The sequence below is a fragment of the Pantherophis guttatus genome, chromosome 1 (genome assembly GCF_059756535.1).
Source record: "Pantherophis guttatus breed Tessera chromosome 1, ASM5975653v1, whole genome shotgun sequence".
Taxonomy (NCBI): Eukaryota; Metazoa; Chordata; class Lepidosauria; order Squamata; family Colubridae; genus Pantherophis; species Pantherophis guttatus.
The window spans coordinates 133946185-133958830 of record NC_142063.1 but is presented as its reverse complement, the minus strand read 5'-3'; the positions used below and the strand labels follow the sequence as shown (position 1 = coordinate 133958830).

The 12646-nt window shown below is 42.4% G+C and overlaps 1 protein-coding gene and 1 long non-coding RNA gene across 2 annotated transcripts in view; one reads left to right on the top strand and one right to left on the bottom strand.

Annotated features, from left to right (window-relative positions):
* LOC132710634 (uncharacterized) overlaps positions 1-3680 on the bottom strand; it is a 50881-nt gene extending 47201 nt beyond the window's left edge. Inside the window, exon 1 of the long non-coding RNA XR_009621314.2 lies at positions 3393-3680. This is a non-coding gene — a long non-coding RNA (uncharacterized LOC132710634). The remainder of the gene's footprint in view (positions 1-3392) is intronic.
* Positions 2618-11295, top strand: CXCR4 (C-X-C motif chemokine receptor 4). The gene is made up of 2 exons (XM_034424348.3): positions 2618-4776; positions 9585-11295. Exons 1-2 carry the CDS (start codon positions 4759-4761, stop codon positions 10638-10640), a joined length of 1074 nt encoding a protein of 357 aa, XP_034280239.1. The 5' UTR covers positions 2618-4758; the 3' UTR covers positions 10641-11295.
* Positions 11296-12646: the final 1351 nt, after the last annotated feature.

Genomic DNA, 12646 nt, shown 5'->3' with positions numbered 1-12646 from the left:
TAAAAAAGATACAGACCAGTCCATCTGGGCCATCATGACCATCTACATAAGTGGGCCCCAACCTTTTGGGCACCAAGGACCAGTTCTATGGAGAGAGGTTTTTCCATGGACCAGAAGGGGTGTGGTTTTGTGTGCTTTCTGCACCCCACGGATGGGGCTTCGCTTGTTTGCAGGGCCCGGTTTATGGCATGCTGCAGATCATTGCTGGTCCACAGACCAGGGGTTAGGGACCCCCTGATCTAGATCAATGTTTCCCAACCTTAGCCATTTTAAGAGGTTTGGACTTCGATTCCCAGAATACCCCAGTCAGCATTGCTGGGAGTTGAAGTCCACACATCTTAAAATGGCAAAGTTGGGACCACCGATGTGGACTCTTTCCTCCCCACAATGATGCCCATAGGTGAGGCTAAAACCCATAATCATGTGAGTTTATTTCAAGACAGGTAGTCCTTGAATTACAACAGTCCGTTCAGTGACCATTCAAAGTTACAACAGCACTGAAATAGTAACTTATGACTGTTTTTCACACTTACAGCCGTTACAGCATCACCATGATCATATGATCAAAATTCAAATGCTTGGCAACTGGTTCACATTTATGACAATTGCTGTGTCCCAGGGTCATGTGATCAACTTTTGTGACCTGACAATCAAAGTCAATGGGGAAGCCAGATTCATTTAACAACTGGGTTACTAACTTAACAATTGCAATTTATTCACTTCACAACTGTGACAAGGAAAGTCGTAAAATGGGGCAAAACTAACTTAACAAATGTCTCATTTAGCAACATAAATGTTGGGCTCAACTGTGGTCGAGGATTACCTGTGTTGAACTTTTAATCTCTCTTTCTTCACTCACAGCCTACAGGAGTATGGATAGCTATCCCTTTAATAGGATTTTTGGTTTATTGATGTCGACAGTCGATTCTGTTGCCAGCATTAGTGTACCTGTAGCGTTTTATACCCCATAAAATGAATAAAATGATAGAGTGGAAACGAATTCCTCTGCTTTGAAAGTTCCTCATAAAAGCCTCACATCACATAACTAAAGGCATGTTTGCTTTTCTTAAGTTCAACAGCCAGTTTACCTGTGTGAGCAATGCCATTAAAGTGTCATTTTGTTTGTCAGTGAGGGCCATCAGGTAAATTATTCAACAAGTATGCATTAATAACTCAGAGATAAATGAAGCAATATTGGAAAGGCACTTAAAATTTCACACTAGAAATACTAAAAATTTTGCACACGTAGGCTTTGCTGAAATATATAGCAAACAGACAGTTCACATTTCTACAATACAGTAATAAAGCATTTAATGTGAAACCTAAAATTGACCATTACTGCTTTCTCTGCTAACGTTTGTCCCCTCCTCCGCCCCCTTCTTTAAGAAGGAGCTTTTGCTGGAATAGCCACTTCTACTTTGGAAATCATTAACCAGATATTATTCTGCTCCTTCTCAAAAGGAGCCTTTCACATTATTTCCATACAGTCGGGATAACAAAAGACACCAGGGAGCTTAAAAAAAGAATAAACACCCAAAGAATGCCTACAATCAATATATGTATATACAAATCTCATTAAGGGCTTACTGATTTTCAGAGAGTCTGGCACTCCAAAGGCCATAATCCACAAACACCTAGGAAACTCCAAGGCCAGGCCATACTGAGAAGATGGAAAACACCAGGCCAAGAGTGCCACATTAATCCCATTGACAATCAATACTTAGAAATCAAGGCATCCCTGTCGGAAACAGTCCTCAAATCATGCATGGAGCACCTGCTCCAGTCTCCAAACACAGTTCCTCAGATTATCACAGGGATGGGAACATGTGTGCTTTTGGTGAAAAGATTTTTTTTCCTCATAAAAGGAAATGCATAGAGTTTCATCCAAAAGCACTGGGCTATGGCTCTAAGCAAACTGATTTCAGTCCTGAATTTAGAGGCCTTGGCTTCCATCTGAAAACTCTTTTCTCAAAGATTTCTGCCTGCAGGGTTTTTTTCATCTCAGGAACTGAAGCCCCTCTGACCTTATCTTATAGCTGGCTGAACATTTACTGTTGAATCCCAGCAGCTCAATGAACCAGCAAATAAGTGGATTAAAAAGGGATACCATCTTGACTTTACGCCCGCCCTGCAAGAAAAAAACCCGAACAAATAAGAAGATAAGGAAAATATCTTGGGTAATTGCTTGTGGCCCAGCGGCCAGAGGGCAAATGGAAAGGGCAGGAAAGTCTCAATATGTTCCTTTGCTCAGTAACCGATTTTCAGGTTTTATTACCAATGATAAATACGGTTTGGTTTAACTTGTCCCAAACTGGGTTCCTCTACAAGCATTGGATGGCAACTCCCAGAGTTCCCAATTATGTGAGGTTCAAGGCCCAGGGTTTGAAAGATAATAAACTGGGAAGTACCATTTTTAAGAGAGCCAGCTTTATGTAATGCAACAGTCCCCAATCTTTTTGGCACTGGGGATCCATTTTGTGGAAGACAATTTTTCCATGGAATGGCGGTCACTAGCCCGCCATTCACCTCCAGCTATGCAGCCCGATTCCTAACAGGCCACTGACCGGTACTGGTCCATGGCTCAGGGATTGGGGACCCATGGTGTACTAAGTTTTTTTTTTTTGCTTTAATTTATATGCCGCCCTTCTCCCAAGACTCAGGCGGCTTACAATGCATTAAGCAATAGTTGAGATATCAGGCTAGAAATTGGGAGACCCTGAGTTCTAGTCCAGCCTTAGGCACAAAGCCAATGGAGTGACCTTAAGCCACTCACCCTCTCTCGGCTCTAGAAAGGAGGAACGGGCAAATTACTTCTCAAATCTTTCCAAGAAAGCTGAAACAGCTTGTCTAGGCCGTTACAGAAGTAAAAATAAACTGACTCAAAGCCACGTGCGTACATAAGCACAGGCAGACACACAAACACATGGCTGCTTTAGAATAACTAATTTCAAATTGGGGTATTTCATCTAATCCATTTTAAAACAGAATTGCTTTCCATCCTGCCAAACTTCTAAAATTCTGCAAATGATTTCCTTCCCACTAAAATTCACAGGGTTGAAGGTACAGCACTGTATATAGCAACGGCCACAGCAGGAAGAAAACATCAGAAATTGCACACACACAAAAAGTATGGAGGCAATCAGAAACTTATGCAATACACAGTATATGGAACGTGTGCAGCGAATAAACACAAGGCTCCCGGTGATTCTGCACAACTTTTAAGCAGCACAACTAGGCAAATGGTGGTGCCTACTACACTCCTTTACAGGGCAAATACAGGGAGTATTACATTAAAAACAATATGAAGAATTCTACATTGGTTGAGCCCAAAAGCAGAAACGCCCCCACTGGATTTTTCCATAAAAATGGAGAACGATTGGGGACTGTCTTACCATGGTTGTGATTTGAAGTTAATAAGTTTCTTCTGTAGTATTCCTCTGTTTAGAATTGCAGTTTTTGTTGTTAGAATTACAGAGCAATTACACGCATGCTTATGCAAAGTCTCACTGTTTATCTCGCCAATATGAAATCAGTATATATAGAGAAATCAATACTTTTCCATGGTCTGCCCCAGTAATAACGTTGGCTGGAAATCAAGGGATTGCCCATTAGGGAAATCCAGCAAGTTACAGAAGGCTAATGTACTGGATTGCAGCCCCAGGAGTAGGTCTACATCTGGAGTGAGCAACTATTGCCCTTCTACGGAGTATGGCTGCGGACAATGGTTTGCAGAGGAATTCTGGGACTTGAAGTCCACAGATCCTAAAGGGGTCAGAATTGCCCACCCCTGGTCCAGATAAAAAACAGCAAAGTTCTTGTGACAGCAAGGTTCAAGAACAGGATCTGCTGCAACACAAACTAAAGCTGTCCCAGTGAAAGGGGGGGGGGGTGCAACCATCTGCCAGGACAAGTAGAAACACAACCTGCATACAGTATGCAGAAGCAGACAATGCAATTTGATAGCAAGGGTGAGGGGGGGGGAAACCCCACCCCAGAGCAGGCAGTCATTGTCTTCAGAAACAGGAGCATTTGTGGCTGCCCGTTTTAGGAGTAAGGAGCAAACTCAACGAGAAAGTTATTGGAGGAGTAAAGGAGTTCAAAACTTGAGTAGAACTTGCAGCGTAATATTCCAGAGTCTTGATTTAGGTTCCTTGTTTGCATCTATGAGGAAAATTGCGTACCGTATAAGAGCCTCAGGCTAAGATTTGGGTTCTTAGAAAGATTTGGGTCCTTAAATCAAACTTTCTTTGACTGGTTTCAGGCATTGTTCCTTTTCTTTTTTCTTTTCTTTTCCTTTCCTTTTTTCTTTTTGCTACTAGCTATTTATCCTATTAGAGCACGTGGCCTGGGGACTCTCCATGAGATGCCTTAAGATGCACAATTGCACGACAGAAAAGAGCAGCCTCCACCCACTCCCAGCGCAAGAGAGCAAAACTAAAGGGTGGGGGGGTTGGAGATTCCCATCTCCACAGCTGCTGGTCACAAAACAGGTAGCTCGGCGCATGCTCGGGTTACCGGGTTTTGGGGATTTTTTTTGTTTTTATTTTTTTGATCTGTCAATCACCCACCCTCACCCCGCCGCCTCCGAAGTCCAGACTTGGGCGGAGCTGCCGGCAGCTTTGCGGGCCGGCTCTAAAGAGGGGGGCCGCTTTATAAGGGACCGGGTAGCTCCGGGACGAGAACTTTTTGGCTGTCGGTGGCGTCGTGGCTGCTGGCGAGGTGCAGAAGCGGAGCCTGCTGCCGGGGAGCGCTCGAGCAATGGATCCGAACATGGATGTAAGGAGGCGCCTGACGTTTGCCCAGGGAGCGATGGATGGAGGGATGGGATGGAGGGATGGAGCGCCTGGTTAGAGGTTCCTAAATATCGGGAAATATCCTAAATGCTCTACGCGATCTCGCAAAGCTCTTTGGGGAAAGCGGGACAAGGACACGCGCAACTGTGGGGTTTTTTTATCTTCTTTAGATTACAAGACGTGTAGCGGCTCTCTTTTCCGATCAGATGAGAGTTCCCGGCTGACGTTTACTAGATCTATCTAATCGGAGACATCCGCAAAATAATAATAATAATAATCTACTTTTGTTCCAAGCGGGGTGAATCTTTGCAGCTGAGCCGACTCGCAGAAGTGCCGTTTTAAAAAGCGGACCGGGCGGTAGATCCGAATTGCACCTTGTAGTAAGCCCTCTCCAATAGGTCGTGCAAGAGGACCCCTCTCCCCTTGCTTTGGAAGGGGGGGGAGAGGGGATTTCTTGCCCCGAACCCACCAAACGTTGCGCTCTCTCAACTTGTAGAAGAGCGGCTTTGCAGGCTCGTCGCGGAGAGGAGCGCCTTTGAAAGCAGCGCGCAAGGCTGCGTAAAAGTGCGTGGGGTCGGGCGGGGGACCTGCGAGGGACGGTTCTGGATTGCAGACGGGGGACGATTTTGCTTTCGTTGATCTCTCACAACCCCCCCCCCAAAAAAAAATCCCTGGGATATTAAAAAAAAAAATTAAAAAAAAAAAACCTCGCCGGGCTTGGAACACGGTGAGAGAAACTTGGCGGAATTTTTTGGCTGCCTTAGAAAGCGCGATTGACTAATACCAAAAGGAAACCTTGAATGAGAAAAAGTTTTAAGACGTTGGGTCCTGCCGTTTTCGAGCAGTGCTTGACTCATGCGGTTTCTTGTTTTTGTCATTAAGTAGAGCTCAGAACGTGTTGGGTTTTTTTTAAAGAGTCTCTGTACAAGGCAAATTAGGGTGGAATTTTTTTTCCCTCCTAGAGCAGTGGCTCTCAACCTTCCTAATGCTGCGACCCTTTAATACAGTTCCTCATGTTGTGGTGACCCCCATTAATAAAATTATTCCTAAAACCATTGAAAATATGTGTTTTCCGATGGTCTTAGGCGACCCCTGTGAAAGGGTCATTCGACCCCCAAAGAGGTCCCGACCCACAGGTTGAGAACCACTGTCCTAGAGCTTCTAGAGTGAAAGAGGTGGGGGAAGTGTTTGGTCTATGACCAAAGTAAAAACCAAAAAAGATAATGCTTGGTCTATCAGCAAAGTATATAGGACATCAAGACCACCGAAATGTTTAAGTAGCATGGATATTGGCATATTTTTCACCAACTTGTGGGAAGCATGAGAATCACAGCAAGGCTCTTTCCATAAAGTGGAGATAAGCCCTGGGTTCTGGAAAACTTTGTGAGAACTCTTAGAAACCCCTGCATAGGTTTCGTGCCCTTTTAATTCCTACTTGAATGCGTGAGAATGTGGAAGCTGGTCCCGTTTCAGCTGAGAAAAGGATCGCTTTTGTACCCTGGATGGGAGAATCCTCCACGGAGCCAGAAGGCGTCCGGCCTGAATAGAGACAGTCTCTGTTTTGAAAGTGTTGTCGAGCCCCTTTGTAGAAGCGCCTCACAGCAAAGAAAGGACTGTCTCTCTGCATGGCAAGAGGGAGGAGGAGGAGGACTGAAGGAGGCGGTGGCCAGGTGACTACTCCCTTACACGCCTTTCAAACGGCTGGTGGTTTCCTGAGGTTGCACTTCTCTTTTTTTTCCCCCATCTGTTGCCTTGCTAAATTGAAACTGCTCCCTCCTTTATGTTCTGACGGGTTAGGATTAGGCAAAAGGATCTGAGAAAGAGCTTGCTGGCGGGAGAATTTGAATGAGCAAACTTGGGCTTTTTGCAGAGCTCTTGCCGCACCCTGTTTTTGTTGGTTTGCCATTTTTAAATTTACAGAATCGTTTATGCTGCTGATGGACACCACGTCTTATAAGCTGCTCAGAATCACCTGGAACTATAAAATGGGCAGCATATAAATTTAATAAATAAAGTCTCACAGTTGTTTTGGTTTGGCATATTATTCAAGGCTGACAAAAGAGTTCCAATGAACTCTAAGGCTTGCTTACTTCACCCCTCACTTTGTGTTTGGATTTATTTATTTTTTTTATGAACCAACCTCTTTGCCTTGGGAGTCAGCCTGGTCAAGAAATCCTAGCACATTATTTGCCTCCAAGGAGGGGAAAATATGGAACAAGTGATTCTTTATTGTTCAGGCCCTCAGATCTAAGAAAATATTTTCACTATCAGGCACTTGACGTCTGATTTAACTGAAAATAATTCTACTAAGCAATATCCTCCCAGGATCTTCTTTAACAGGATTGTTGAAATGAAAGGATTAGATTTTTAACATCTTTAGGACCCCATTATACAAGTAGTCCTTGTTTAGCAGCTGCCTCATTTGGTGACCATTTGCAGATGTGACAGTGATTTTAAAAAGTGGCTTTATGACCAGTCCTGTCATTTATGAGCTTTGCAGTCTATAAAGCAAAGTGGCGAGCTAATTTAGCAAACACTTTGCTTAACAGCAGAATTGCTGGTCTCAAGTTATGATCACTAAAGGAGGACTAGCTATATTGTGGTAGAGACTACTTCAGTTTCTTTCTAATGGGTTTCCTTTGAACCAATGAGAAGGTAATTCTTTTCTCTGACAATACAGGAGCTTGCAGGTTGGCTGTTTACAAAACTGCCTCTTGAATCCTTATTAGCTTGTAAATCAACCATTGCAGTCATGATCTTCCATTCTTACTTTGATTCTTATTTCATAAGAATACAATAAATATAGTAGAGGTGTGTACGAATTGATAAAATATGTTTTGTGTATAGAAGAAATACATTTTGGTTTGCCACTTCAACCCTTATTTTGGCCAGACCAGGCTAAAGTAAAACCTAGTACAATTTAGTTGTTCCAGGTTCTGTCCAAGAAAAAATGGAAATGGCTTATGGGTAAACTGAGCCAGTTTAGCTTAGTGGTTTAAGCACCAGGATAGAAAACCAGGAGACTCTGAGTTCTAGTCCCACCTTAAGCAACAAGGCGGCTGAGTGACTTTGGCCCAGTCATTCTCTCTCAGTCCAAATCACCTACTAGGGTTGGTGTGGGGAAAATGGGAGGAGGAAGGTTTGTTGGATATTTTACAAATAACTCAATAGCTTGAGTTATTTGTAAAACAATAATAAATAATAAACAATAATAAACAAACAAACAAAATAGGGCACCTCTACTCTCTTTTTCTTTCTCAGAATGGCCTGTGCTGCAGCCCACTTGCTAATCTTTTCAGGATCTTATCTCCTACTTCAAGTCCTTCGTCTACCTTTCTTTCTGATCTTCCCAGCATCATCCTCCTTCTTAACTTCCACTTAGCTGATCCTAGTTTTGTATTTTCTCCCCCTACTGTCTCCCATCTAGAACATTTGTTCTGAGATGAACCACCAACCGTGTTTTGGTTTTAGCATGAACCACCCAATAGTGCTGCTTCTCCACATGGAATTTTTTTTTTTTTAATTTGATTTATATGCCGTCCTTCTCCGGAGACTCAGGGCGGCTTACAATGCGTTAAGCAATTGTAATTGTCTCTGCACGAAGCATTTTATTTGTTGTTTGTTTTGCATTATTTTTTATTAGATTTTATCCCACCTTTACAGGTAGTCCTTGACTTACAACACTTCGTTTAGTGACCGTTTGAAAAAAGTGACTTAAAACCGTTTTTCACACTTATGACAGTTGCAGCCATCCCAATGATCATATGATCAGAATTCAAATGCTTGGCAACTGACTCATATTTATGATGGTTGCAGTGTCCCGGGGACATATGATCCCTTTTTGTGACCTGACAAGCAAAGTCAGTGGGGAAGCCAGATTCACTTACTAACATAACAACTACAGTGATTCACTTAACAACTGTGGCAAGAAAGGTCATAAAATGGGGAAAAACTCACTTAACAAATGTCTCGCTTAGCAACAGAAATTTTGGACTCAATTGTGGTCGTAAGTCAAGGACACTTGTATTATTTTATGAATACCTCAAGGCGGTAAACATTCCTAATATTCCCTTCTATTTTCCCCACAACAACGACCTACATGTTTAACAGAATGATTTTCAAATCTGAAACCACATCTAGAGGCATCCATTGTATAGGGTTTTTTTTATAAATTCCTGCAAAGATCCATTTTCTAATCATCAAATTTGAATAGAAAAATGTAGCGCATCTAGGATTAGGCGTTCAGATAATTCCTTGAAGCAATCATTGGAAAGCAGTGATTGACCTGGTCATATACGTTCAGTTGGAACTAAAATATATATCTGTACAGTTGTTGCCCTTTCATTGAATGTGGTTTGTGTGTGTTTTCTTATGTTTGAAAAGTCCTTCAGAGAGTTGAGATGTGTATGTTGAAATGAATGTGTTGAAAATGTGACATTTCTGATCATCTCTTTGCTTCTGCATCTGATCATCGCCAGCCATTAACAGCTCTAATTGTTGTATTAGAGCAGAGGTCTTCACACTTGGCAACTTGTAAGACTTGTGGACCTCAACTTCCAGAATTCCCCAGCCAGTATAGCTCTGCTGGTTGGGGAATTCTGGGAGCTGAAGCCCACATATCTTAAAAGTTACCAAGTTTGACAATCCCTGCATTAAGAGGCAAATATTTTAAAGTTGAATACTGAAGCATGATTCAGTGTTGATTCTTTGCTTGCTGCTGAATGGGTCTTTTAAGATTTGCCTGCCTTTGTTTCCCACTTTCTAATTTTTGCTTCCTTTTGTCATCTACAGATGTATTCTTATACATTCTTGCTCGATAACAATACTAGTGAGCCAGGCTCTGGAGAAGAAGATAACTTCACAGGGCTATGCTTCGAAGAGGAAAACGAAGATTTCAAGCGAATCTTCTTACCCACCATCTTCTCCATCATTTTTTTGACAGGAATTGTTGGCAATGGCTTGGTGATTGTTGTCATGGGTTTCCAGAAGAAACTGAAGAGCATAACTGACAAGTATAGAGTCCATCTCTCAGTAGCTGATCTCCTCTTTGTCATCAGCTTGCCCTTCTGGTCTGTGGATGCTGTGATAAGCTGGTACTTTGGTGAAGTCTTGTGTAAAATTGTGCACATCATTTACACTGTCAATTTATACAGCAGTGTCTTGATCCTGGCCTTCATCAGCTTAGATCGGTACTTGGCAATTGTACATGCTACCAACAGTCAGAGAGCTCGGAAATTGTTGGCCAAAAGGATTGTCTACATCGGTGTTTGGCTGCCAGCTTTGCTGTTGACTATACCTGATATAATGTTTGCTCGTATTACTGAGATTGGTGGAAAATACATGTGCCAGCGATTTTACACTAACCAGTCCTGGCAGATCCCCTTCCAATTCCAGCAAATTTTAGTAGGCCTTGTCTTGCCTGGCCTTATCATACTGACTTGTTACTGCATTATAATTTCTAAGCTGTCAAAATCAAAGGGTTACCAGAAACGTAAAGCTTTGAGGACAACCGTCATCCTGATTGTGGCCTTCTTTGCCTGCTGGCTACCATACTACATTGTTCTCACCATAGACACTTTCATCCTCCTCCGGTACATCAAGAGAGGCTGCAGTTTTGAAATACTGGTGCGTAAGTGGACCACCATTACCGAAAGCCTGGCGTACTTCCACTGTTGTCTGAATCCCATCCTATATGCTTTTCTGGGTGCCAAATTCAAGACATCGGCTCAAAATGCACTCACCTCTGTCAGCAGGGGATCAAGCCTTAAGATCCTGTCCAAAGGCAAGCGTGCGGGACATTCTTCTGTTTCAACAGAATCGGAGTCTTCCAGTTTCCATTCCAGCTAACATAATTTCTTGTTTAATGCCTGTAATGAGGTGGGACCTAACAAACATACAGGCTCTTGTTTGTACATACTGTATAGTCACTCACAAGATTTTGGAGGGGGAAAATAACCCTCCAAGATAATATACAAGTTTATTCCCAATTGGAATATTTTGTTTCCTATTAGTTTTCTGTGGAAATCGATGGACTTATTTATAAAAAAAAAATATTAAAACCTTTTACATGTTGATGAGAGTGTGTCTGGGCAGGACCTAAAAAACGTTAGGTGGCAAAGTTGTATTGCTTGTGTGCCTAGTTGTACAGATAATGATTTTAAACACTTATAGATAGTAGCGTTGTTGATGTACACAAGCTGTTTGTACATAAAAGAATGCTTCCAAGATATTTGTTGAAAGACTGTATAATCATTGTGGACATTTAGGATTTCTTGGCCCAGATTGTGGGAAATGTTTTATTTTATACTACTTCAGTGGTAGGCAGTGGATATAATCCCCATCTTTCCAGAGGAAACATCAAAATACATGGATTTGAATGCGGCTGGGTTGCCTCCAGTGGCACTTAACCACCAAAGTACCTTCAGGCAGGTGCCTTTTGGCAATAAAGTAATTTTGCTGATCGCTGCCGTTATAAAGTTGCCAATAAAAAATGTGAAGAAAATTCTGAATGCGTTATTGTGAGTTTTATGCTCTTGTCATTTGCCTACTTTCGATTCTACTTTTCTCCATTTTTGAATTTATAGAGAAGAATGGATAGGTTATTATGCAGTCCAGATAGAGGATTCTTTGATCTGTAATTCACATCGGTGTTTCCTTATATGTTTCATGGACCAAACCAAGATTTCAGTAAACTTTGTGCAAATCGCTGTGTTTTCCTTCACGTAGATAGGATTCATCTGCAAAAGTACTTCTGTAGCTGAAACGAAGGTCCAGCCCTAGAAAGAATCCAACATAACATACATCCATGCCCTTGTCAGAGCTAAAGCAATGTGGTTTGCCTTGAAAGAATAAATTATCAAGCCTTTTGATAAAATAGATGGCTCAATACGATGACATGTTTCTGTGTCTTTGAAGTGGATTATGACCCTTGCTCTTCCTGAAGTCCACCCTTTTTTGCATGAGCTTTTATTAAAAACAAAACATGTATGCGTACATGTGTCTTATGTGTGTTTTTCCTAGGGTGATGGGAACCTTGTACACACTTGAAGTAGGAAACACCAGCACCATCACATTCCTCCTTTGCCTTGTTCTTAGCTGTACATTGTTTTTTCCCCCACCCTCACACCCTTGCATACACAACCTTGTCCCCCTAATTTAAATTTATTCAGGTAGTCCTGTATCAGGGTCTGGCATGTTTCTGCAGCTAGGAAGGATATCACCTAAGGAATTAATTCATTGCACTTCATTAGTACTGGAACATAACACTGTAACCCTTGATAGTAGTCTGCCTTTTATTCAGTAGTGGGATCCTGCCGGTTTAACAACCAGTTTGGTGAACTTGCCTTCCGCGTTACTGCTGGGGAGTAACACAGCTGAGGCGGGGCAATCCGCTCTGCCGGGCGAATCAGCTGAGAAGATATAGGTCAGTAAAGCGCAGGGACGGGCAGGTGGGCCCACCTGATCGTCGGAGCAAACCGGTTCGCTCCCAGCTGATCGTCGGAGCTACCGGTTCGCCTGAACCAGTCTGAACCGGTAGAATCCCACCCCTGCTTTTATTCCACCTCTGAAAGAAAGGAATGTGTGGAGCAAGCCTTAGTTTAAAGGGAGAAAGCCCCTTAGTTTATTCTTTGATCATGTTACAGTTATGAGACTTCCAATGTCCTTGGGCAAGCATTTTGGTAAGAAGACTCTTCAACTGTCAAGTGCAACAAGAATCCAAAAAAAACAAAGTAGGATCCCTTGGAAAAGAAACAACTGTGTTTTGCCTTCTTGTGTTCTTAGAGCAAACTGAATGAAGGCTATGGTAAAAATAAGTGCTTCATAGATACATTTATGGGATTCATTACCACAAT